Below are 26951 nucleotides of genomic sequence, written 5' to 3'. Positions count from 1 at the left end.
GCGAACAAATGTCTCGGCTTTTCCGTAGATACTTGACCTTTAGTGACAGAGCCGGCCGCGGTGGTCTCGCGGTTCTAGGCGCGCAGTCCGGAACCGTGCGACTGCTACGGTCGCAGGTTCGAATCCTGCCTCGGGCATGGATGTGTGTGATGTCCTTAGGTTAGTTAGGTTTAAGTAGTTCTAAGTATAGGGAACTGATGACCTCAGATGTTAAGTTTCAATAGTGCTCAGAGCCATTTGAACCATTTAGTGACAGATTAATCCGCCTGGGGCAGTGCCACACTGGTTAGCGTCGCGGCTCACAGTTTTGCACCCTATATTCAAAACTCGATTATAATTTTTATTTTTGTTTTTCATTTATCTACCCATGTCTGTAGAAGATCGCTACACGACTCTTTTCCTTTATGTGCGGCTTGCCGCGAAATTCTTGCCAACACGTGAAATATTCAGCAATGTTAACGACGGTACTTTCGCGAGTGATATTCAGACCAAGAACTGTTGCAGTAGAAAACCTGTCTTCGCGCGATGCTTGTGGTGTTCAGAACGTCTGGGTTTCGAATCGGTGTCATCCAGAAGAATGCACCGAATATTCTTGAAGAATAAATATAAGAATAAAATGTAAGAATGAAGAAATGGTATAATAATAAAGTGTAAGAATATGAGAATGTAAAAAGATTGTAACCCCTGAAGATACCATACGCACATATATTACGTAAAGAATGTATGACACTTGTGAAATCCAGTTGTGATTTCACAGTTAACATAACACCCCTGTATTCCCCAACATAATACGATTCGTGTAGTATAAACTTCAACAGAGATGGATTGTTGTTTTGGTCTTCAGTCCAGAGACTGGTTTGATGCAGCTCTCCACGCTACTCTATCCTGTGCCAGCTTCTTCATCTTCCAGTACCTACTGCAACCTACATCCTTCTCAATCTGCTTAGTGTATTCACCTATTGGTCTACGTCTACGATTTTTGCCCTCCACGCTGCCCTCCAATATTAAATTGGTGATCCCTTCATGTCTCAGAACATGTCCTACCAACCGATTTCTTCTTCTAGTCAAGTTGTGCCACAAACTTCTCTTCTCCCCTATTCTATTCAATACCTCCTCATTAGTTATGTGATCTAACCATACAATCTTCAGCATTCTTCTGTAGCACCAGATTTCGAAAGCTTCTATTCTCTTCGTGTCCAAACTATTTATCGTCCATCTTTCACTTCCATACATAATAAACACATCTGGCAGACCCAGGTGGCGAGCCGGCCGTGGTGGCCGAGCGGTTCTAGGCGCTACAGTCCAGAACCGCGCTGCTGCTATGGTTGCAGTTTCGAATCCTGCCTCGTGCATGGATGTGTGTGATGTCCTTAGGTTAGTTAGGTTTAAGTAGTTCTAAGTATACGGAACTGATGACCTCAGATGTTAAGTTTCAATAGTGCTTAGAGCCATTTGAATCATTTGAATGTTAATAACGGTTCTTTCCCGAGTGAGATTCATACGAAGAAAAGTTGCTGTGGAAAATTTGCCTTCGCGAGATACTCGTTGTGTTCTGAAGAATTTCCCTGTTTCGAAACGGTGTCATCCCAGAGAATGCACCAAATCTTCTCGAATAATAAACATAAATGATACATAACAATAAGAATTAGTATAAGAATCAAATATGAGAGTGTCAGAATTTAAAAATGTTGTAACCCCTGAAAATAACATTCACACATATACAACACTTGTTGTGAAACCCAGTTGTGATTTTACAATTGACATAACACCCTTGTATTCCCCAACATAATAAAAACATTCTTGCAGTATAAACTTCAGGAGAATGGCCTTGCCGCAGTGGATCCACCAGTTCACGTGAGATCACCGAAGTTAAGCGCTGTCGGGCGTGGTCGGCACTTGGATGGGTGACCATCCAGGCCGCAATGCGCTGTTGCCATTTTTCGGGGTGCACTCATCCTTGTAATGCCAATTGAGGAGCTACTCGACCGAACAGTAGCGGCTTCGGTCAAGAATACCACCATAACGACTGGGAGAGCAGTGTGCTGACCCCATGCCTCTCTTATCCGCATCTTCCACTGAGGATGACACGGCGGTCGGATTGTTCCGGTAGGCCAAAAATGGTTCAAATGGCTCTGAGCACTATGGGACTCAACTTCTGAGGTCATTAGTCCCCTAGAACTTAGAACTAGTTAAACCTAACTAACCTAAGGACATCACACACATCCATGCACGAGGCAGGATTCGAACCTGCAACCGTAGCGGTCTCGCGGTTCCAGACTGCAGCCGGTAGGCCACTCGTGGCCTGAAGATGGGGTATATACTTCAACAGACATGGGTAGATAAATAAAAAAAAATTAATTAGGCGCCCCAAGTGGGCGCTTGTGTGACTTGGACGTTAGACTGCTCCTAACGCTAACTGAGGGGGTTAAGTCATTCGTGGTACGAAGTAAGGAAATACATTAGGAGAGGAATGAGGCACTGTAGTAGTTATAGGAGCTGATTCTCTGTGGTTTAGAGCAAATATAAAAAGATTGGAAATATTTATAAAAACACACTTGCAACTGATTTTATTTGCAAAAAGGAGGATTTGTACATAAATTACGGATATCTGTTAAAGGGCAGAGTTCCAGAAGTAGTGTAGAGGACTAGTGGCGTTGGCGTAGGCGGCGGTCGTCGTCAGAGCTGTGGTCGGGGTTGCCGGCTCAGCCGAGGAGCGCGGCCTTGGCCTGCAGGTGGGCGACGGCGTCGGCGACCTTGCCGGCGGCCACGGCGGGGGTGTCAACGGGCACGCCCTCGGGGGTGAGCAGGGTGCCGTCGTAGTGCACGCGGTAGGCGGCGGGCACGCCGGCCGCGTAGGCGTAGTAGGCGGCCACGGGCAGCCCGGACGCAGGGTCCACGGGGGAGGCGGCGGCGCGGGCGGCGGCCTCGGCGTGCGCCACGGCGTTGGCGGCCTTGGCGGCAGCCACCTGCGCAGACAACTCGCTGCAGTCCAAAACACAAAGGAACGAGCAACTGCGCCGTCACACGTGGTCTGCCTAGCCCGCCACTTTAATCTGCCCGTGCAGGTGGCGTCCCACTGGAATACTCTAACATGTGCGTTCCTCAAGGTTCCGTGTTAGGTCCATTTCTTTTCCTGCCGTCGATTAGCCTTGCTTTGAACTAAAGCATATTGTTCCGAAGCTGTTTTTCTGGCACGGTGTATACGACCTGGGACATCCGGAAGATCCGGGTAATACCCGGCAATTTTTTCGTCAGGGAGAAAACCGCGAAAAACCCGGGATTTTTTTAGAATTCCGGGAACTTTTCCTTGTTTTTGGTACCAGATTAAATTTTTGTGATTTTGACTGCTAAGAAACAATACTCTAACGAAGGACATTACTGTATCCCGCTTCTTTAGAATAATGCTGCAGCAGAAAACATGAACGAGAGAAAAAAAAAACGAAAATAAAGTAAGTCGCAGAGGAAATGCGCCATAAACAACGACAAAACACAGTGCACATACAAGCGCCTGCCAACCAAAGTGTCTCAAAGGCTTTAGGAAGAATATGCAGTGCTTCCTAACAACAAATTGCCTCCGATGAGCATGACATGATAGCTGTTTACATTTGATTCATTTGAGCAGTTGCGGGCGGGCTCTTGCGCATGCGCAGTTGAGTCGCTTATGCGTAGTACCTTCTCCCACTTCTGACTATAGATGTGTGGCTGGGCGCCACTATACAAATTGCTCCGGTTCGTAAATATCGTAGATCCAGGGCTGATGTACAAAGCAGTCTGAGTTGCTGTGGGGAGGTGGGTAGTCTCCACGTGACCTGTGTTTATGTTTAGTGATTTTGCTCTTTCCTCTTCGTTTACTGCTCTCACGTTAAATCAAAATAAAACGGATTTCTGTGGCCAGGAGCTACCAAATGAATTAAAATACGTTCACATAGTTACGGAAGGCTGAAATATGTTGTTAGTTTCAGGTTTTATTTCCACCTTTCTGACAGTCAAGCATTAATCACCTTGCAGAACAATAAAGTTATTTTTGTCGTTTTGCTAAAGAGATTTGGCTTTTATTAATGTTTTGCGCTGATTTAATTTATTTGAAACGAAGTGTTTAATTTCACACTGTTGGCTAGTTTCAACTGTTCGCTGCATTTAAAGTGCCCTTTTCCCATCTTCTAGCTCGCATGGTATTATGCTATAACAAAGAACCAAACATGAGATAATACGGTACTGGTACTCAAGAAAATTTACATCCGAATCTGGACATACGATTGTGCACTTTAAGCCGAATTATGCATTTTAGTATAGTTCACGAAATTCCGATGCTCCTGAAGTATCCTTTGACGTCTTGTTTCTTTTATGACATAATGCGAGATCTTTTAATATTTTACACCTACGAACATGCGGGCTTCCTGTGTCATCGTAGCTGTGCAGGCGCAGTGACGCCTGTTATCAGGCGCTCCCTGGAAACTGCTGAAACGAACCAATTTCTAACAGGTCACGGGAAAATATTGCGAATGGTGGTTTGAAAAGTGTTACTTTCAAAGTAAATTTCCTTTTACGCAAGATGAACTATGTGCGAGATTGTACGATGAATTTCTTAAATCACAGAGCGTTTGACTCTCATTTAAAAATCAGCTCTTTGAGGACGACCATCTAGAAGAATTTCGAGCGCAGAAGATCAGACATTTACGTCGTTATTAAAAATTTTACTGGCACATTTCTGTGATGTATCTTGAAGTGTAACACGCGCAAGATGATCAGCATTATATGTGGAAGCTTAGCTTCTCGTGCAGCTTATTAATCTTCGAGACCAATATTATTTGTGAAAGCTTTGTTTTCCTTCTAGTAAAACTATGTATATTAATTTAAACCATTAACTTTTCTTTTTGTGTGTTCGCGCTACTTAAGAGTGATCTTGCTATTGGTTGACTACACTACGTGTCCTGTGCTGTCATCAGCTGCCGAGATCACGTGATATGAGCTATGACTGGCTTACAAAAGCGCGTCGCAATCTCGATTTCATTGCTTCGGAAAGTAACATGCAGTGTTTGGTAGAATTCGAATTTATACTTCCGTAAAACGAAGAAATTCAGCGTACATGTTGCTGCACATCAAAGATCTTTCCAAAATGTGTTTTTTCCCCCTTGGGTTTCGTTTTCTAAAGTGCCGGCAAATTCTACGTCTGTATAGAAAACCATAAACATTCTAAGGATTGATAAGTTGCACAGTGCCCAGGAAAAGTACACTGTCATTTAACACGGAAAAAATGTATTTTCACCCGGGAGAAAGTGTCTTTTCAACCGGGAAATCCGGGAAAAATCCGGGAATTTTTTTTTCCTTGTCCATGTATACACCCTGTCTGGGTACAATTCAACCTGTATCACTAAGTTCGGGATACGTTACATAGTTTTTTATGACATTGAAAGGTATGTGCTAAGGTCTGATCAGGGTAGCTCCAGAAAATAGTCGGTAGTTGCCAACCGCAAGGTGTATAATATCTTTGAGTAGGAGGATCTTTGATGGTTAAGAGAGGTGGGCACGCGCAGTAGGTGGCAGGTAGGTTCCCAGAGGAAGCAGACGTGTGGTGACAGCGTTAAGGTAGGTCGCTGCCCCTGACCAAACTTTAGCACGTAATTGAGAGAATATATATAATTATTTCAAATTGGTTTTTGTTAGACAATGTTCAGAGTTAGGATTTGTATGTCCAGGGTTTGACGCAGTAAGCGTTTTGTAAAATTTATGTTACACGCTTGTAAAGTTTGTACAGGGGACTTAATAGGTCAATCAAAGTCCGGAAACGTCATACAACGATGTTACAGAGCGTCAAAATCATAGGCGCCAGTGCCTGTGGATGTTTATACTGTATATACAGGGTAGTTCCGTGATAATGTTACAAAAATGATGGAGGACGATAAATTTATCAATTTGAGACAAGGATCCCTGTACCGGAAACGAACGACTAGAAAGTCATAAACGAAAACCGCTCTGTTACCACTGACAGTGGAATACATGTACTAACACTACTATTGCGAAGACTATAGGGTAGGAACTTTCAGAGGTGGTAGTATGGACCAAAATAAGGAAAAACAATGCTGAGTAAACATGGGCTCTAAAATGCATAGCTGAGGAGCCATGGCCACTTGTTCAGCTTCGCCACCGTGAAACACATCTTCTCTAGTGAACAAGTGCTCATAGCTCTTAAGGAATGCATTTCAGAGTCCAAGTTTACTAAACGTTTTTTTCCTGTTTTTGTCGTTTCTACCATCTCTGAAAATGACATACCCTACAGTCTTAACAATAACAGTGTCGGTAGATGTATTCCACTGTCAGAGGAGCGAGCGAGGAGGCGCAGTACCTAGCACACTGGATTCGCAATCGGGAGGTCGACGGTTCAATCCCGCGTCCGGCCGTCCTGATTTAGGTTTCCCGTGATTTCCCTAAATCGCTCGAGGCAAATGCCGGGATGGTTCCTTTGAAATGGCATGGCCGACTTGCTCCCCGTCCTTCCCTAAACCAATGAGAACGATGACCTCACTGTCTCGTCTCCTCCCATTAACAACCTAACCCCAATTATCAGAGGTATCAGAATGATTTTCGCTTGTAACTTTCGACTCGTTTGTTTCCGGTACAGGGACCCATACCTCAAATTGATGCATTTATCCTTCTCCATCATCCTGGCACGATTTGTAACATCATCACGGAATCACGCTATATATACATACATTTACAGGTGCCGGAGTCTATAAAGTTGACGCACTGTGACGTCGTTGGAAGACGTTTCCTGACATTGTTGCCTATGCAAAATTGTATCTACTACCAGGTGTACCGGTATGAAATGAGAGTTAACGTACAAATGTGTCGATAGGGAACATTTGTTGTGAACGAGCCTTAATTTTTTTCGTTTGGTTGGTATGAAATTTGTCAAACATATTTAGTATGCATCAAGTCATGGAAAAAGAACATCATAGGTTTTCATCGTGTTAACAATGTCGAATTTTGTACCAGAAAGTGATGATTTGCGGAAGGCGTTAATTTTTTGTTTTCATTTGAAAAAAAGCGTTGCAGAGTCACATCGAATGCTTGTCGAGGCATATGGTGATCATGGTCTATCAGAAGCAACATGCAAAAGATGGTTTCAATGGTTCAGAAATAATGATTTTGATGTAAGAAATGAAGAACGTGCAAGACCACCAAAAAAGTTCGAAGACACCGAATTGCAAGCAATATTGGATGAAGATGATACTTTCAGTCAGAAGCAAATGGCAGCAATGCTAAATGTTGAACAACAAACAATTTCTGACCGTTTGAAAGCTATGGGAAAGATCCAAAAGTGTGGAAAATGGGTGCCATATGAACTGAATGAAAGGCAGATGGAAAACCGAAAAAACATTTGTCAAAGTTTGCTTCAAAGAGATGAAAGAAAATCGATTTGGCATCGAATTGTTACTGGCGATGAAAAATGGATTTATTTTAAGAATCCTAAACGGGAAAAATCATGGGTTAATCCGCGACAACCATCAACATCGACTGCAAAACCAGATCGACTCGGCAAGAAGACAATGCTCTGTGTTTGGTGGGATCAGAAAGGTGTGGTGTATCATGAGTTTCTAAAACCTGGTGAAACTGTGAATACTAATCACTACAGACAACAAATGGTCAATTTGAACTATGCCAGAAGACATGGCAAAGTATTTTTTTTACACGACAATGCACCTGCACACAAAGCAAAACTGGTTTAGGATACAATCAAAACACTTGGCTGGGAGCTGCTACACCACCCTCCGTATTCACCAGACTTGGCCCCTTCCGACTACCATTTTTTTCATCAATGGGACACGCATTGGCTGAGGAACACTTCGATCCCTACGAAGAAGTCGAAAATTGGGTGTCTGATTGGTTTGCTTCGAAACACGAACATTTCTATACGCGTGGTGTCCACAAATTGCCAAAAACATGGTCAAAATGTATAGAAAGCAATGCTCAGTACTTTGAATAAAATGTTTTTACTTTTCAATTCAAAATTAGTGTTTTAATTTCACAAAAAACGCTCATTTCATACCGGTAGACCTGGTAAGTCCCCTCTGAAGTATCTAGGAGTGTATAACACGAATTGCGGAACACCCTGACTATATGCACGCGTTGTCATGGAAAGGAGCAGTAGTTGCGGCACAAACCTCAGGAGTGTCCAGGGGGACACCTTGGGGTCCGATGACGATGTTGGCGTACCCGCCGACGGGGTAGCCGTAGTAGCCGCGGGCGGCGACGACTGCGGGGGCGGCGACGGCGGGGAGGCCGAGCGTGTTGCGCGCCGCCTCGGCGGCCTGGATGCTGAGGTGCGCGGCCTTGGCGGCGGCCACGTCGGGCGCGTCGGCAGTGATGGGCGCGGGCACCACGGGCACGCCCAGGGAGTTGCGCGCCGCCTCGGCCGCCTGCGTGGCCAGGTGCGCCGCCTTGGCGACGGCGACGTGCGGCTCGTCGGCGGGCACCACGGACGCCGCGGGCACGCCCAGCGTGTTGCGCGCCGCCTCCGCCGCCTGGATGCTGAGGTGCGCCGCCTTGGCTGCGGCCACGTCGGGCGCGTCGCCCACCACCAGCGGCGCCCCCAGGTAGGCGTGGTGGTAGCCCAGGCCCAGGTAGCCGGGCTTGGCCAGCGCCATCGCCACAACGGAGCTCAGGATCAACTGGAAGGCACACACCTACAGGTAAACACCCACTGCGTAAACTTTTCAAAGCTAAAGCTCACCAGGCAAAATGCACTACGGCTGCACCAAAAAGAAACGCAGATGATAAACGGGTATTCATCGGACAAATATCTTATATTAGAACTGACATGTGATTACATTTTCGCGCCATTTGGATGCATAGATCCTGAGAAATCAGTACCCAGAACAACCACCTCTGGCCGTAATAGCGGCCTTGATACGCCTGAGCATTGAGTCAAACACAGCTTGGATGGCGTGTACAGGTGCCTCATGCAGCTTCAACACGATACCACAGTTCATCAAGAGTAGTGACTGGCGCATTGTGACGAGCCGGTTGCTCGGCCACCATTGACGAAACATTTTCAATTTATAAGAGATCTGGAGAATGTGCTGGCCAGGGCAGCAGTCGAACGATTTCTGAATCCAGAAAGGCCCGTACGGGACCTGCAATATGCGGTTGTGCATTATCTTGCTGAAATGTAGGGTTTCGCAGGGATCGAATGAAGGGTAGAGCCACGGGTCGTAACACATCTCATCTGAAATGTAACGTCCACTGTTCAAAGTGCCGTCAGTGCGAACAAGAGGTGACCGAGACGTGTAAATAATGACACCCCATACCATCACGCCGGGTGATACGTCACTATGGCGATGACGAATACACGCTTAGAATGTGCGTTCACCGCGATGTCGCCAAACACGGATGCGACCATCATGATGCTGTAAACAGAACCTGGATTCATCCGAAAAAATAACGATTTGACATTCGTGCACCCAGGTTCGTCGTTGAGTACACCGGCGAAGGCGCTCCTGTCTGTGATACAGCGTCAAGGGTAACCGAAGCCATGGTCTCCGAGCTGGTAGTCCATGCTGCTGCAAACGTCGTCTAACTGTTCGTGCAGATGGTTGTTGTTTTGCAAACGTCCCCATCTGTTGACTCAGGGATCGAGACGTGGCTGCACGATCCGCTACAGTCGTGCGGATAAGATGCCTGTCATCTCGACTGCTAGTGATACAAAGCCGTTGGGATCCAGTACCGCGTTCCGTATTACCCTCCTGAACCCGTTGATTGCATATTCTGCTATCAATCATTGGATCTCGACCAACGTGAGCAGCAATGTCGCGGTACGGTTAATCGCAATCGCGATAGGCTACAATCCGACCTTTATCAAAGTCGGAAACGTGATGGTACGCATTTTTCCTCCTTACACGAGGCATCACAACAACGTTTCACCCGGCAACGCCGGTCAACTGCTGTTTGTGTATGAGAAATCGGTTGGAAACTTTCCTCATGTCAGCACGTTGTAGATGTCGCCACCGGCGCCAGCCTTCTGTGAATGTTTTGAAAAGCTAATCATTTGCGTATCACAGCATCTCCTTCCTGTCGGTTAAATTTCGCGTCTGTAGCACGTCATCTTCGTGATGTAGCAGTTTTAATGGCCAGTAGTGTATTAGTCATCCCCAGATCGCTGTAGATTGAGTGGTACTGATACCGTATGCCACTTTCCAATGTTGACCAAGTCTTTGACAATTGTTGCGTCACCGCTTCTGTCACTTGTCGGGTCGCAGAAAATATTCGCAACATGTTGATGCAAGAAACAAAGGGAATAAGGCGGAAGCTACCAGGGCGGACTATCGAATGGAGCTCTACATGACTCAGCCAGCCCAGCAAGAATCGCTGCTGGGATGGTAACACTGCTGACATTCCAGAATGAGATTTTCACTCTGCAGCGGAGTGTGCGCTGATATGAAACTTCCTGGCAGATTAAAACTGTGTGCCCGACCGAGACTCGAACTCGGGACCTTTGCCCGCGAAAGGCAAAGGTCCCGTGTTCGAGTCTCGGTCGGGCACACAGTTTTAATCTGCCAGGAAGTTTCACTGCTGACATTGCGGAAACTTGGAAGCAGGTGTAGCTACAGCGATCTTGATCTCTACACTTCCAAGCCTGGCACCCGACTACTTCCGTAATGTATGTGACGATTACTGATGGTTTAGTAAAATCGTAGTGCACAAAGCGACCATAAATACTGCCCATTTCAACTCTTAATGTGTGTCACCGACTGCAGCCAGCCATCATCGACTAGAAATGGGTCGTATTGCAAAAACTACTACATGCTGCCTTCGCTAGCTGAGGAATTACTGGCACCAGCAATTGACTCGTAGCTTCGAGTTCGGGGATCATCTGCTTGCCTACCTATATCAGGGTCCCTTCCTGGGTGTCCAAGGTTCGCGCCTCAGCCTGAATGGCTTGTCTTGCGCGGGCACGCTCTACTACTGTAGGCTTGCTCTGCAAGACAAGGTCACTGAACGCTATGCTAGTTTCGTTGTTTCAACTCTGCGTGCTCGACTGCTTTCTGCACTGAGTCGTGCAGCCACTCCAGTCAAGTTGACCGACTGCGGAGTGTGTCATAGCAGCGTTCTGCCCACCAGACTGAGTGCCTGACGTTGCACTACTCCGCCGGATGTAATTTCGTCTCAGATGCTCAGATGCTGGACAGGACTACGCCGCGCTCCGGCTGTTACATGAGGCCACGTGCTAATCTGGGCGTCTTCCCCCGATCGAGTCGAGTCTGCATCTTTGGGACGTAAACCACCGTCAGGTAAAACTATAACTTTTGAATCTCTCAGTATAAAATCATTGATTTTATTAAGTTTTGTTGACTTGCTGTCGCAGATACACCTGATACATGAACTGCCGCCTGACTAATCGACACCCAACAGCATCTCCATCTGTAATGGGGTACCGGACCGCGCCAGCCATTCTGGCACCCCCATTACATTTTGAAATGTTTTTTACGTAGCAGGTGGTGGTATGGAATCAGGGCAGAAAAATTGGACTATGTGGAGACGTGACAGAATGGCAAGGAGGAGCTATCGTGTTTGGAACATCCCACGACCACATCATGAATAAAGTTACCCGATTTGTCGGTTTATCACCTCGCATTGCCCATCGTATGTACATGGAATGGTGTACCACTTGTAGTCTAGTAGTAAGAGATAACAACATTGGTCAACGTAACCGACAGGGACCGGAGACAAGTGGCGCACCTTGTCAGTGACAGTCAGTTTCAAATATGACAGGAACTGCTCGTATCAGTGAATGAACGTGTATCTCAAAGAGTTTCACAGCAAACACTGAGTAGAAAACTGAGTGGTCCAAATGGCTCTTGGACTTAACATCTGACGTTATCAGTCCCCTAAAACGTAGAACTACTTAAACCTAACTAACCTAAGGACATCATACACATCCACACCCGAGGCAGGATTCGAACCTGCGACCGTAGCAGTCGCGCGGTTCCGGACTGAAGCGCCTAGAACCGCTCGGTCACCGCGGCCGGTGAAAACTGATTGCAGTGGACTTTTGCGTGGACCCTTGATAGCAAAGCTACTTGTCTTAAACTGACCAAACAACACAAAAACTGGACAATAACCAACTGGAGGAGGTATTGATCTGTGACAAGTCACACTTTCGCCTCTTTAAAAGTGATGCAATGGGTCTAGCGCATTGACAGCCAATTAAGGCCTTTAGTCCACAGTATATGCAGGGTAACCAGACGGCAGGTGTTTTTAGTATCATGATTTGGGCCTACTCATACAGGTGACTGTAAACATGAACAAGCTTGTTTATTTCAACAATTTCGGTGACAAAGTGTTTCCTTTCTTTTACATGTTTATGGTAAGCTGTGGAGAGTCCCATCTTCCAAGATCACAACAGCCTTGTCCACCGGCTGGGCGTAAACATTTATGGTTTGACGTACAATCAGGAGTCCCCTTTTAGCTCGTTTGGTCTAGTAAATCACCCAAGAATAAACTATAAATAATATTTGGTACTAATTAGAGCAGCGGAAGAAACATAGTTGTTGTTGTGGTCTTCAGTCCTGAGACTGGTTTGATGCAGCTCTCCATGCTACTCTATCCTGTGCAAGCTTCTTCATCTCCCAGTACCTACTGCAACCTACATCCTTCTCAATCTGTTTAGTGATTTCATCTCTTGGTCTCCCTCTACGATTTTCACTCTCTACGCTGCCCTCCAATGCTAAATTGGTGATCCCTTGATGCCTCAGAACATGTGCTACCAATCGACCCCTTCGTATAGTCAAGTTGTGCCACAAACTTCTCTTCTCCCCAATCCTATTCAATACCTCCTCATTAGTTATATGATCTACCCATCTAATCTTCAGCATTCTTCTGTAGCACCACATTTCGAAAGCTTCTATTCTCTTCTTGTCCAAACTAGTTATCGTCCATGTTTCACATCCATACATGGCTACGCTCCATACGAATACTTTCAGAAACGACTTCCTGACACCTAAATCAATACTCGGTGTTAACAAATTTCTCTTGTTCAGAAACGCTTTCCTTGCCATTGCCAGTCTACATTTGATAGTAAGGGGTCCAATAATCTATGAATGGTTTCAGCTACTTTAAGCCCCTCTTGTGGACTTTCTAGGCAAATTGAAGCTGTTATCAAGGCTATAGAGTGTTTAACTGTATTAGTGGGGATGAGTGAGATTTTGTTCTATGTGCTTATCATAATCACCCACAGGTAGCTAACAAAGATTGATAACGCATGGCGCTTTAGATACGTAATCCACCGCGCGGCTCTTCGTTCTACAATAGAAACGCATTTGGTGGATCAAAGCGCTCTGGACTATTGCACAATATTGGCATGATACTTTAATTACAGGCGATTATTGGAAGTTATATTCCTCTGCTCTGCTCTGCTCATTATGAAATCAGCTTCTGGAAACTGCTTAAGATCGTTAGAGAAATGCTCTTTCTTTGGCTTGCAGCAATTGTGGGAGATGCCTCTCTGGCATGCACAAAAATTAGAAACTTGAACCTGAGAGGAGTCAGCGAGGTTTCATGAGGTACTTCCGTAGCAAGAGTATTTCCAACAGAAGAGAAAAATCTGACTTCATGTCTCAGTTTTTGACTGTTTGTGTCAGGTAGATTGGTTGCCAGACTGTGCATATCCATATGCGACATTCTTGTGCCTTTAAAGCGATAGTGTATTGTTCATACTAGTTATTTGTAGATAAGTAATTGCACAATTTTCAATCTGCAAGGATGGTCCGATGTTGAAGACACGTACATTTAACTTGGCACACACGTTCTTGTTACTGAACCGCTCTCCGTTTTCGAGGACTTAAATTTTTGATGATTCTTGATGTTTGCAGATATACATTTTACAGATTTTACAGAACTGGAACCTTACAAATTCTCACTCATTTCTGATTAATTATATCTACTCTTCATTAATTACCCGAGTGAGTGAGGTAATGAGGTAATATTTCTGAGTTTCAAGAGTCAGGTGCATCATTACATATCTTGGTGTGTGTTGTTTGAAGTTCACTGCTGCGGAACTGTGGCGGAATGACAGGCATAAGACACTCAGTATCGCTATTACACAACTCTGTAAGTTATTGATGCACGTTTTATATAAATTAACGTTTTGCATGAATTAACGGCAGATGGAACTTATTTGAGGTTTGTGCCACGTCCTGTCTGACGAGCCAATTCGGATCAGGCAAATATTTCTTCTACGTCCTGGCAGCGGATCTACCAATTCTACCAAAATTTACGGACATGATTCTGATTTTACATGGTTATTTATAAACACCTCAAAATAATTGCTACAACTCGCTAAGAGAGGTAAAGGCCAAACGTTAAATAAATCGATGATAACTTTCCTTTATAAAATGAAATGTGCCCATATTGGGTCAGTAATTTCGTGGGTCTTTGGAATGAAGGTATAAAGAGGAACAGTGCATTGGACTTTAGCGTTGTGAATGATGTCGTCAGCCGGACCGATCGCGGCATAATAAACACTACACCAAGAGCTACAATGAGTGGCACCAATACACCTGCAATCGTTTGAAGTATCATATCCGCTGATGATGACAGGAAATCACTGACAGTATTTCATGGAAAGGGGAAGCATCAACTTTTGAGGACATTTATATCTGTTCAAATGGTTCAAATGGCTCTGAGCACTATGGGACTCAACTGCTGTGGTCATTAGTCCCCTAGAACTTAGAACTAGTTAAACCTAACTAACCTAAGGACATCACAAACACCCATGCCCGAGGCAGGATTCGAACCTGCGACCGTAGCGGTCTCGCGGTTCCAGACTGCAGCGCCTTTAACCGCACGGCCACTTCGGCCGGCCATTTATATCTGTGCTCCGTAAATCTCTGAGAGATGGTCGCTCGTTATCGTCAATGTTGTTGTTCAGCTAAAATCCTCTCATACATAATATAAAACTAGTAGTAAACATTTTTTGAAATATTATCACTAGAAAACCCTAATGCTTATACGTATCGTTCCAGTCTAGAACGGAGACGGCTGCCCCGTCTCTAGAATGCCTGCTAGTCCAAGTTTTGAGTGAAGAATGATAACCATAAGATCAATTTGTGTACGAACTTCCCCTTTTATTTAGACAAATTACAACGTAGTTCCCTTATGCACTCAGCAGTGCTACACAATAACAGAATATGTGAGAAACAGATATTAGAAATTATACATAAATATGTGAAAGAGTACTCTTTTCTGTGCAAGTCTTTCTTTAACATATTGTGTGACTGAATTATTTTGCAAATTTCACTTAGCTAAGTGCCCCGCTCAGTGACCAAAAGGGCTTAAAATACTTTCCGATGTTAAGTCAAACAGAAGATGCCTGGTGATATTCACTTGAAGCTTGGGTACGGTAGTAGTCTTTATTTCGCTTGTTCGAAGCTATGTCGAAAGGAAACTGTTTTAGTAACACAAGACGCCAAAACTTGGTACTTGATGTTAAATTGCAAGTGAAGAAAACTATGAAGTATGTAGGAAGTAGTAAAGAATGCCCTTTTAGGTCAAATAAGCTCTAAAGAGGAGGAGAAAATATTCAGAGGATGTGAGAGCCGAAAGCATGGAAAACAGGAGGAGCACATGTATTGTATACAAGTTGCGTGCACAAAGCAGATGAAGTTATAAGAGCGGAAAACAAGGAAGAAGAAACATAAACAGAAAGACCATGAAAATACGTTGTTTTACGTCTAAATTTATCGGAATAAGCAGCAGAACGAAAAAGTGATTAAAATAGTGAATGAGACGTACGTATGATAACAGACTGGAGTACAGGTGTTGTTCTGGCTGGAACTTATGCCAGACAACTTGAATTAATCACTTTTCACACGAAGATAGACGGCTATGGATGGAACAATTATGGATTATGTGTATGTTAGTAAAAAGTGAATGCTTCTATGCAATTGATAACATCACACGTGAAAACTCAGGCAGAGGACCATAGAAACACCAGAAGCAGAAAGTGAAGATGGAAATCGATAAGAAAATCACGAATTACTACAAATGAACAACAGCAGCAAAAATTATCGAACTAGTTATGACAAAAGAGGAATGTAAGGGGAATGAAGAAAGAGGAAGAAGAACAAGAAATGGAGGAAAAAGGAACAGCAAATTCGGAGGATTTGTATGAACATGGTGTCAGCACATACTAAATGTAGACTGCAATCGAAAAATTGAAATATTGTCAAAGTAGCACAAAGAAATGGAGAAAGAAGAGCAGTAGTAGGATGAGAATGAATAAATCGACAGGAAAAAATTCAATGACTGCTGCACGAGATGAAAGCAGTGAATATTACCAAAAACGAACGAGTTGTGATGACAGTAGAACAGTGTTATGGGAAAGAAGGAAGAGGAAGATGATGATGATGATGATGATGAAGATTGAGAAGATAAGGGAACATCGAAATTGAGGGATTAGTCATGAAATCAGCATATACTACTGAATAGTAAATATAAATGTGGTCAAAAACCTTGACAGATTGTAGGGAGGAAGTGCAGTAACGGAGTATGCAGGAAATGAGAAAGGAAAACAGCATCTGTGGAGATGAAAACTGACAGAAAAACGTCACGAATCACTGCAAAAGATATCACCAGAGAACATTACTTAAAACTAAGAAGTTACGGTGGCAAATGAACAGTGTAGTAGGAATGAAGTAAGAATAGTAAGAAGGGGAGAAAAAGAGAATTGAAGTTTTGCGGATTAAGTGTGACAATTGTAGCACATAGTACTGAATGCTGAATGCAGCCGAGAAACGTTGGCCAGTGGAAGAAGATGGGAGAGTTTAGGTAGAGTGTGGGGAAGCTGGGTGTGGGATGGAGAGCTTGCAGCGGGTACTCACCAGGGCCTTCATGTCTGCTGCGGATGCGGTCAGAGAGAACTGCCGGCTGTGCGTGTGGACGCGGTCGCGGGCCGGGCTTTATATAGCGGCGGGGCGCGTCCATCGCTTCACGGGCGTCGCGTCACCGTTGGAGCCAGGGCCGGCCGGGCGGGTCGTCCTCGCGCCGGCCGCCTCCAGCTCCAGCCGCCCCGCCGCCCATCCGCAGCTGGACCGGCCCGGGCCCGCTGGAAGCTCCGCAGCCTCCGGCGGCGGCGTGGCCGCGGTCCACCTGTTGCGTAACTCCGGAGCCAAGGTCACTCCGCGGCTCTCTTCCCATCATCGGAATTGGGCACTGCTGTCCTTCACGCACGGTATGCCGAGCACCTTGGAGTAGGCAGGTGTACTCGGCGTTTCTGAAGCTCCGAATAGTAAAACTTACTGGAGAACAAAGATAAAGCACTACTCCTGGACAACATATCAAGTAATTCAGCTGTATAAGGAAGGAGATCGTAATAACTACGAAAAGCCACCGCCAGCAGGAGCAGCAGCAGTCTACCAAAGCTCGCTAGAGGAATTTTGTGTTCCAGGTGACTGGAAAATGCGCGGATCACTTGGAACGTCCCCTTAGAAAAATTATAAATGACTGTGCTTAAACTGACACTCAATATTTTTAGCGCAACGCAATCTGACTTTCAGAAATCCCTACAAAAGAATGGCCCTGACTAACAGTAACCTATACCTTTCATGAACGACTTACCTCACAAAAATCTTCGTTACTCAAACTACTGCAATACAGCGAGCGCCACTACTGCCAGCTAAATAAAAGATTCAAACTACTGAAGGCATTAACTACTGATAGGCATAGTTAGCAAATGAAAGATTTTGATAGAGAACAAACAATGTATTTACATTAATAGTGTTCAAAAGTCATAATATATATATATATATATCAGTTCATGATATGCAGTATTACAAATTTACTCTTTCTGGCGCACACACGTCCAGATCGTCCGCTCTTAAAATTCTGCCATCTGTCTCCACACATCCACCACTGCTGGCGGCTCACCTCCAACTCCGCAACGCTACGCGCTTTTAACAGCCAACTGCCCAACACACAATAGCAAATTCCAACAATGCAAACCAGCCACATGCTGCACACAGCACAGTCAGTGATTTTCATATAGAGCGCTACTTGGCGTTACCAACGTAAAAAACTAAACAGCCTACTTAAACACTCCCGTTTTCAAGAAGGATCGTAGAACCGACGCACAGAACTCTAGGCTCGTATCACTAACGTCGATCTGTTGTAGAACTATGGAACCCGCTGAAATCACCAAGGATTCTAGAAACAACATTTTCTTAATCCCAGCCCGGTCAGTTCGTCCACGAGACGGCAGTAGGTAGCGACGACCAGGTGGATGCCATGTCCCTTGACATACATGTTGTGTAAGACACATTTCCGCGTTGTCACCTAATGGACAAAGTACGAACATACACAATAACAGATCGGCTTTGTTTCTTAACTGAAGAGCTTGTAGCATATAGAATCTAAGATGTCATTCCTAACGGACAGAAAAAAACTTCTAGTAAAATCAAAGAGAGTGTGATAAGATTATTACTGTTCATAATATATCTGTTGAGAGGCCAGACAAACGTGTGGTTCCTGAAGAGGGGCAGCGGCCTTTTCAGTAGTTGCAGGGGCTACAGTCTGGATGATTGACTGATCTGGCCTTGTAACACTAACCAAAACAGCCTTGCTGTGCTGGTACTGCGAACGGCTGAAAGCAAGGGGAAACTACGGCCGTAAATTTTCCCGAGGGCATGCAGCTTTACTGTAGAGAGCTGCATCAAACCAGTCTCGGGACTGAGGACCACAACAACAACAACATAATATATGTAAATGAGAACTTCATAAACTCCATCTGGCTCTTCGAGATTGGTGCATTTGTTGTTTATTGGCATCTTCTTGGAGATGTGGCGCTTCAGTCCGGAACCGCGCTGCTGCTACGGTCGCAGGTTCGAATCCTGCCTCGGGCATGGATGTGTGTGATATCCTTAGGTTAGTTAGGTTTAAGTAGTTCTAAGTCTAGGGGACAGATGACCTCAGATGTTAAGTCCCATAGTGCTTAGAGCAATTTGAACCATTTTTTGGAGATATGGTCCGTCGGAGCAACTAAATGAAGGGTTATTTTTTTATGCCATACGCCTGTGCATTTCGCCTCTTCTTACTTAAGAAGTATCCACAGTAAATTATAATTTGCGTTTGGTGTATGCATTAACTTTAAAATAAAAGTGATTCTCACAGACTTTCCGTTGTCTCTTATTGTTGCGTAAGTAACAGAAGAGCGTGTTTCATTAGGTTAAATTGCTGTTTCACGCTAATTGCGACTTCTTTGGATCTTTTTATCACATACGCTTTCCCATCGAATTGTAACTCATGGTCCTGCGTACTCCATGAAATCCAGTGTTAGGGGCTTCCCAGCACGCTTCAGCTAAACACTTCACTATCACAATGTGTATTTCTTAAAAACGTGTGCTACTGGTGTGTGTGTGTATTGTTTATAGCATTGTCAACTGTCGCTGTGCTGTTATATGAATAGAGGGGCACGAAGGAATCACTAGTTGGGAAGGCCTTTCCCCATTGTTACTTAATGGCTATATTGAGCAAGCAATGGAATCGAAGTAGATATTTTGAAAGGGGACTAAACTGCAGGGAGAAGAAATAAAAACTCTTAAGTAAGCAGTTGACATTGTAATTCTGTCAGACAGTAAACGACTTGAAAGAGGTGTTGAATGTAGTGGGCAGAGTCTTAAAATGGCTCTGAGCACTATGTGACTTAACATCTGAGGTCATCAGTCGCCTAGAACTTAGAACTACTTAAACCTAACTACCCTAAGGACATCACACACATCCATGCCCGAGGCAGGATTCGAACCTGTGACCGTAGCGATCACTCGGTTCCAGCCTGAAGCGCCTAGAACCGCTCGGCCACACCGGCCGCCGCAGTGTCTTAAAAGAAGGACTTAAGAGGAATACCATAAAAAGCAAAACAAGTGTTCTTGGCCGAAATGAATCGTGGCTTGGAAGAAAGTTTTAAATGAATACAAAGATTGGAAGGTTGATGAAGTATAGTCGAATTAAATCTGGAGATCCATATAGTATAGACCATTTTGTGGTTAGGGCAAGCACAGCTCTGATTATACATTGTTACTGTTAGAAAATTTTCAAAAGGTCTCCAAAATAATATATCGAAATCCTTTAAAAAGCTTTCTGAAAATGAACAAAAATTCTTCGACGCTGCATTAGCTATAACACGTTCCCTTACTAAGTCATTCCTAGTAAAGGATCCTATACACAGCTAATGCGGCCACGAAGAATTTTCATTCATTTTCAAAACACATTTTGAAGGCTTTTTAAGTTTATTTTTTAGAATTTTTGGAAATACGAGGAAACGTGACACTTAAAGCATTCGTTCAGTTTTGGTATTCGGGCAGCAAAGTAAGTGACGATGGTCAAAGTAGACAAGGCATAAAACGCAGACCGACAGTATCAAGAAATGCATCTGTAAAAAAGAGAAAATTGTTTTAAATTTAACTGTTAAGAGGTCTTTTCTGAGGATGTGTTTCTGTTGTGTAGCTTTTAACAGAGTTGAAATATTGTCAGTAAACAGTTCAGACTAGAAGAGAACAGACCTTTTGAAAGTGTTACTAGAGAAGAATGTTTATATGGAGAGATCTAGTAACTAATGGAAAGGTACTGAAGCGACTTAGGGAAAAAAAGAACTTAGCGACACAGTTTGACTAAAATAAGGCATTGGTGGTTGGGAGACATTGTTAGGCGTCAAGGAACCGACAATATGGTAATAGAGGAAAAAGCAGGGGGTGGAAGTTGTAGAGTACAATTACCTGGTTGAAAATGATTTAAGTTGCAGTAGTTATGCAGAGCTGAAGAGGCTTGTAAAGAGTAGAGTAGCGTGGAGAGCTGCATTAAAAGAGACTTCGAACTAAAGAGCACAGTAGAGACAACAACATAATGCTGTGCTCCAGACGCAATTTCTCAGCAATCTTTTCTTCAAATCAAAGCTTTTGATACTAATGGATATCTGAGGAAATTGAATAATTTTTTATTTCGTCTGACTCAGTGGCACTGATACAAAATTCAGCTGTAATGGTCACTGGTTTCGGGCCCACACACACACATTTGTAAACCAAATACCTAAAAATTACGGAGTACCTGTCTTACAATAGTGTGTACAACCAGTATGTATATCCATATTATGGGCGCTCATTTGCTTATAGATATACCTTCGTATTAACTGTAATTATTCATACAACAAGGTGCCAAGAGGCACGGCAAAGTGGGCAACAAGTACCCTCATTGATCTTAGCTTATGCGACCGTTTCTGCTGACTGACACAACCAAACTGAAAAATACTACCTACAGCATCAACAGGACACCGGTGTCGCCCTCTTACAAATGCACATCCGCATGTGACTGCCTATCAGTTTTCTGCAGTGCTGCCGCAACGATTGTCTGTTTATTGGTAATATTTTAAAAGTAAAGTTATATCGAATTTGCATTATGGAAAATGCTGACAATTTTGTCTTACAAAATAACGTGGGATGTGAAAGAAAATATCAGTTTTACACTTCAGGAAAAGTAAACAAATTTTTACATAATAGCGTAGCGTCCAAATGGAACATGCAAAGTCAGGAAGGTCGACATAGCGAGTCCACCTGTATATAGATCTATGTTTTTGTAGCAGGGAAGTATCAAGCATTACTAACTTGCATACAGGGAGTCAATGGTAAAACTAAAATATGCTATTCATTATTGCATGTTAGCCACATACTGTATAAAATAAAAAAGGCGAAAGACGTAAAACAGTTACAGCTTCGCAAATTACATTATTAGTGTAACCTTTGGTACCAAACCTACAATAACGCATTAAATAAACATCTGCGCATCATCCGACGCAATCATCATTCATAGCGCCAAGGCCGGATTCAAAGACAAGCCTTGTTTCTGCACTGATTATAGAAACCCAATAATCGTAGGCGTATTATTCATAATGCTAGTATATCATTACATAGGGCTACCTCACAAAACGGCGTGTTACAACTACTATGGGTCATCATGAGGCGTGCAGATTTTGGTCATACACCCTTTGAACAAAAGATTACGTATGCGCGCACCCTGAGCGCGGTGGTAATACAACAACATATGCTTTTCGTTCAGAAATGGAATAATAATAAGTACCGGAGACACATGCAGCACAGAACATTTTTGTGTGAGCATACAATGTCTGGATTGTGCAATCGGACCCATTACCACTTTTCGTTCCTTGCATTAAGTGTTTTCTTATTAAAACAAAATTCTTCTTTCTTACGAGGTGTCATGAACAAAATATTAACATGTTATACAAAACGTAGTGCATGCCAACTCGTTTTCTTGCCTGGTGTGTGCCGGAGGGTACTTTGTGTGCCACCTCCATTTCCACCTTTTCCTGTTCCAATCGCGAGTGATTCACGGGAAAAACGGTTGTCGGTAAGCATCTTTGTGAACTGGAATCTCCACAGTTTTTAGCTTCAAGATCTTCTCGCGATATATGCGTAGCAGGAATCAATATATTGAGTCAGATTAACAGGAACTGAAGTAAACCTGAAATTTACCACATGTCTCTGTTGTAATCTCATCAGAATGTTTAAAATTGATTGAAAACTTTCACACAGTTTCGGCTAAAAAGTAGGAAATAATAATTTAAATAAAAATGAATTTTGAATATACCTCATTTTTTAATTGGACTAAAAAGTATAAAATATTTTCTCTTATCCCCGTATACGCCATAAAGAGTGCCCTGAAATGTGGGGTTCATCAAATACATAAATGATGCATGAATTGCTCGCCTCTTTACTATTATCTATTGCATGCAGCCCACGCTTTTCATTTCATATCTTACGGGTATTTTCATAGGTATTAAAAATTCACAATCACAGATTTTCAGGAGTATCTATAAGGGGTTCATTACTTTTTTTCTTTTTTAAAAACGTTTTAGATTAACGGTCACATTTATTTAAATAATTATATATGTTGTTGCCTCTTCTGTTCCTTTCCCAACTTAAACCTGAAGATGATATGTTGGGCAGAGCGAAACCGGTAATCATTAATAAAAGAAATTAAGATTCAGACGGTGCTCAGTCATTCATTGCAAAGCTCTGTAGATATCCCACAATGGTCGCCGCAGCTATAATAAATCGCAACCTTGACTGTAATAAACAATTGTAGCAGTACACGTTAGAATCTTTATTTTTGTATGAAAACACAGCATGTGAAAGAGCCCCCGCGTGTATCAACAAGAAAATTTTGTTCTCGGCTTCTCGTCTCTGCCCTTTCCCTCTCTCTCTCTCTCTCTCTCTCTCTCTCTCTCTCTTGTGCCGCTTTTGCTCACGGCTTTTTTTCTTGTAGTGTAAACAGTTCCGTTCCGTAATTTCCTTCATTTGCCACAGTCTTCTTTTAGCCGATCTGGTTTCTCGTGATCTTATTCCGTCCCGTCACGCCTTGTACCTTTTTGCTATAGAACGAAGGTCTGCTCAGCGCACACAGCATGCCGAGGCGCGTCGCGTGAGAGGCGAGCACGGGCATCTCAGTTCAGCAGCTCCAACTACAAACCGGGATCAGATTTACCTTCAATGAAACTGAAAATAAGGGCGGCAATTCCACTGTTACGAGGAAGAGCTGAAAAGTGGAAAAGTACATCGAAGGTTAATGACGTGGTACTCGTAGAAGAAGAAACAGGAGTCGACAGGAAAGAGATAGGAGGTCCAGTATTAGAATCAGAATTTAAAAGAGCTTTGGAAGACATAAGATCAAACAAGGTAGAAGGGATTTATAACATTACATTAGAATTTCTTAAATTGTTGGAGGAAGTTCCAACCAAAGGACTACTCGCGTTGGCGTGTCGAATGTATGAGACCGGCGATATACAATCAGACTTCCAGAAAAGACATCATCCGCACAGTTCCGAAACAGCAAGAACTGACAAGTGCGAGAATTATTGCACATTCAGCTTCACAGATAATGCAGCCAAGATGCCGGCAAAAATAAACTGAGGTGACAAGTCATGGGGTAATATATGGCGGCAGTATCGCGTACACAAGGTACAAGAGGAAGGACAGTGCATGGGCGGAGCTGTCAACTATTTTCAGGTGATTCGTGTGAAACGGTTTCTGACAGGATTATGGCCCCTCGTTGGGAGTTAACACACTTTGAACACAGAATGATAGTTGGAGCTAGACATAAAGAACATTCCATTTCGGAAATCATTAGGGACTTCAGTGTTCCGAGATCCGCAGTGTCAATGTTTCGAGAATTCGAAATTTTAGCCAATACATCCCACCACGGACAACGGAGTGGCCGACGGTCTTCACTTAACGACCGAGAGCAGCGGCGTTTGGATAGAGTTGTGAGTGGTAACAGACAAGCAACACTGCGTGGAGTAACCGTGGCAGTATGGGACCTACGACGAACGCATCTGTTGGTACAATATGGTGAAATACGGTGTCAATGGGCTGTGGCAGCAGACGGCCAACGCGAGTATCTTTCCTACACCACGACATCGTCTCTCTTGAGCCCTGACCACATTAGTGGGACCCAAGACGAGTAGAAAACCAAGACCTGGTGAGATGAGTCTCACTTCCAGTTGGTAAGAGTCGATGGTAGGGTACGAGCGTGGTACACACCCCACAAAACCACGGACGTTCGGCTACCTGAAGACCATTTTCAGCCATTAAACGATGGAATTTTTATAAATGACAAAGCACCTTGTCACCGGGTCACAAGTGTTCGCGACTGATTTGAAAAACATTCTGGACAATTCGAGTTAGTGATTTGGCCCCCGAGAGCTCCAGACATAAATCCCATCGAATATTTACGGGACATAATAGAGAAGTGAGTTCGTGCACAAAATCATGCACCGCCACCGCTTTTGCAGTTATGAACAGCTATAGAGGCAGCTTGTCTCAATATTTCCGACTTACTGACTCCATGTTGCATTGAGCTGCTGCACTGCGCCACGCAAAATGAGGTCCAACACTATGATGGGACTTCTGTCACCTCACTGTAACATACAGCACAACGGAAAACAAAACTGAGGATCTGTTCAGTGACGATCAATGTGGCTTTAAGAAAAGTGAAGGCACTAGCGAGGCAGTACTGACGTTGCGGGTGACAGTGGAAGCAAGACTGAAGAAAAATCAAGACACGTTCACAAGATCCGTCCACCTGCAAAAAGGTTTCGCCCTTGTGAACTGATGCTAGATGTTCGAGACTGAAAAAATTAGGTGTAAGCTACAGGGAAAAATGAGTAATATATAAAAATATATAAAATGCACAACAACAAAGAGAGAACAATAAGAGTGGATAACAAAGAATAAAGTGCTCTGATTAAAAATGGTATAATACAACTATGTTGTCTTCCGCTCCTACCGTTCTATACATCGAAGAAGTAATAAAGGAAATAAAAGAAAGGTTGAAGACTGGGATTAGAATTCAAGGTGAGAGGATTTCAATGACAAGAGCCGCTGACGACTTTGCTGTCCCGGAACTCTGCTATCTAGGCAGCGAAGTAACACATGGACAGAGCAAGGAAGAAATAAAAAGCAGACTGTCACAGGCATTCGTTTACAGCAGAAGTGTACTGAAAATCGGATATAGACCTCAATTTCAGGGAGAAATTTCTGAGACTGTACTTTTGGAACACAGCGTTCTAAGGTACTGAAACATAGGTTGTGGGAAAACCGGAACAGAGGAGAATCGAAGCACATGAGATAAGATGTGGTGCTACAGAAGAATGTTAGGTGGACTGATAAAGTAAGGAATGAGGTTCTCCGCAGAATCGGTGAGGAAATTATACGGAAAACACTGACAAGAAGAACGGACAGGATCATAGGACATTAGTTAAGACATCACCGAATACATTCCACGACAGTAGAGGAAGCTGTAGAGCATAATAGCTGTAGAGGAAGACAGAGATTGGAATACATCCAGCAAATAATTGAGGACGTAGATTGCAATAGCTACTCTGAGATGAAAATTTTGACGCGGGAGAAGTATTCGTGGCGGGCCACATCAAACGAGCCAGAAGATAAAATAATAATAATAATAATAATAATAATAATAACGTCTGAGACAGGAAAGAGAAATAATAATAATCTTTAGCAGTAACATCGAGAAGTAAGGTATTTTTACTAGCGGACTCTCTATAGTGGTTCTTCCCTAACATCAATAATAGTCCTGTCAAGGGCAAAAGCCAAATATAACACTACCGCCTAGTACTAAACCAACAATACACCGATAATGTTACTCGTGTGCAAGGATTTAACTTTGACCGTGACTGTGTGTTGTGAATAAGTTATCGGAAATTTTTCGTTTTTCAAAAGATTAATATTGAAAGGAAACAATAGTAGCACAAAGGGGATTAGAACCAAGATTCTATAAGTTCATCGAGTAAAACTGAAGTGATATCAGGTGTTCCCCAGGGAAGCGTCCTGGGACCTCTGCTGTTCCTGATCTATATAAATGACCTGGGTGACAATCTGAGCAGTTCTCTTAGGTTGTTCGCAGATGATGCTGTAATTTACCGTCTAGTAAGGTCATCCGAAGACCAGTATCAGTTGCAAAGCGATTTAGCAAAGATTGTTGTATGGTGTGGCAGGTGGCAATTGACGCTAAATAACGAAAAGTGTGAGGTGATCCACACGAGTTCCAAAAGAAATCCGTTGGAATTCGATTACTCGATAAATAGTACAATTCTCAAGGCTGTCAATTCAACTAAGTACCTGGGTGTTAAAATTACGAACAACTTCAGTTGGAAAAACCACATAGATAATATTGTGGGGAAGCCGAGCCAAAGGTTGCGTTTCATTGGCAGGACACTTAGAAGATGCAACAAGTCCACTAAATAGACACCTTACACTACACTCGTTCGTCCTCTGTTAGAATATTGCTGCACGGTGTGGGATCCTTACCAGGTGGGATTGACGGAGGACATCGAAAGGGTACAAAAAAGGGCAGCTCGTTTTGTATTATCACGTAGT

The 26951-nt window shown here is 43.6% G+C and overlaps 1 protein-coding gene across 1 annotated transcript; it reads right to left on the bottom strand.

The window, feature by feature from the left end:
• Positions 1 to 2538: 2538 nt before the first annotated feature.
• Positions 2539 to 17033, bottom strand: LOC126253581 (cuticle protein 18.7-like). Its single transcript, XM_049955008.1, has 3 exons — positions 16878 to 17033; positions 8163 to 8669; positions 2539 to 2966 (listed from the first exon to the last, which is right to left on the bottom strand). The coding sequence occupies exons 1-3, from the start codon at positions 16887 to 16889 to the stop codon at positions 2703 to 2705; spliced, it is 783 nt and encodes a 260-aa protein (XP_049810965.1). The 5' UTR covers positions 16890 to 17033; the 3' UTR covers positions 2539 to 2702.
• Positions 17034 to 26951: the final 9918 nt, after the last annotated feature.

The sequence above is a fragment of the Schistocerca nitens genome, chromosome 4, assembly GCF_023898315.1.
Source record: "Schistocerca nitens isolate TAMUIC-IGC-003100 chromosome 4, iqSchNite1.1, whole genome shotgun sequence".
Classification (NCBI taxonomy): domain Eukaryota; kingdom Metazoa; phylum Arthropoda; class Insecta; order Orthoptera; family Acrididae; genus Schistocerca; species Schistocerca nitens.
Note: the sequence above shows the minus strand (reverse complement) of the source record. Positions and strands in the feature narration are given on the sequence as shown.

Bases quoted from the DNA above. Each gene is read 5' to 3' on its own strand.
- LOC126253581 (XM_049955008.1), bottom strand. The intron at 2,967-8,162 runs GTTTGTGCCGCA...TTGTCTGCGCAG, and splicing joins TCCCCCTGGACACTCCTGAG to GTGGCTGCCGCCAAGGCCGC.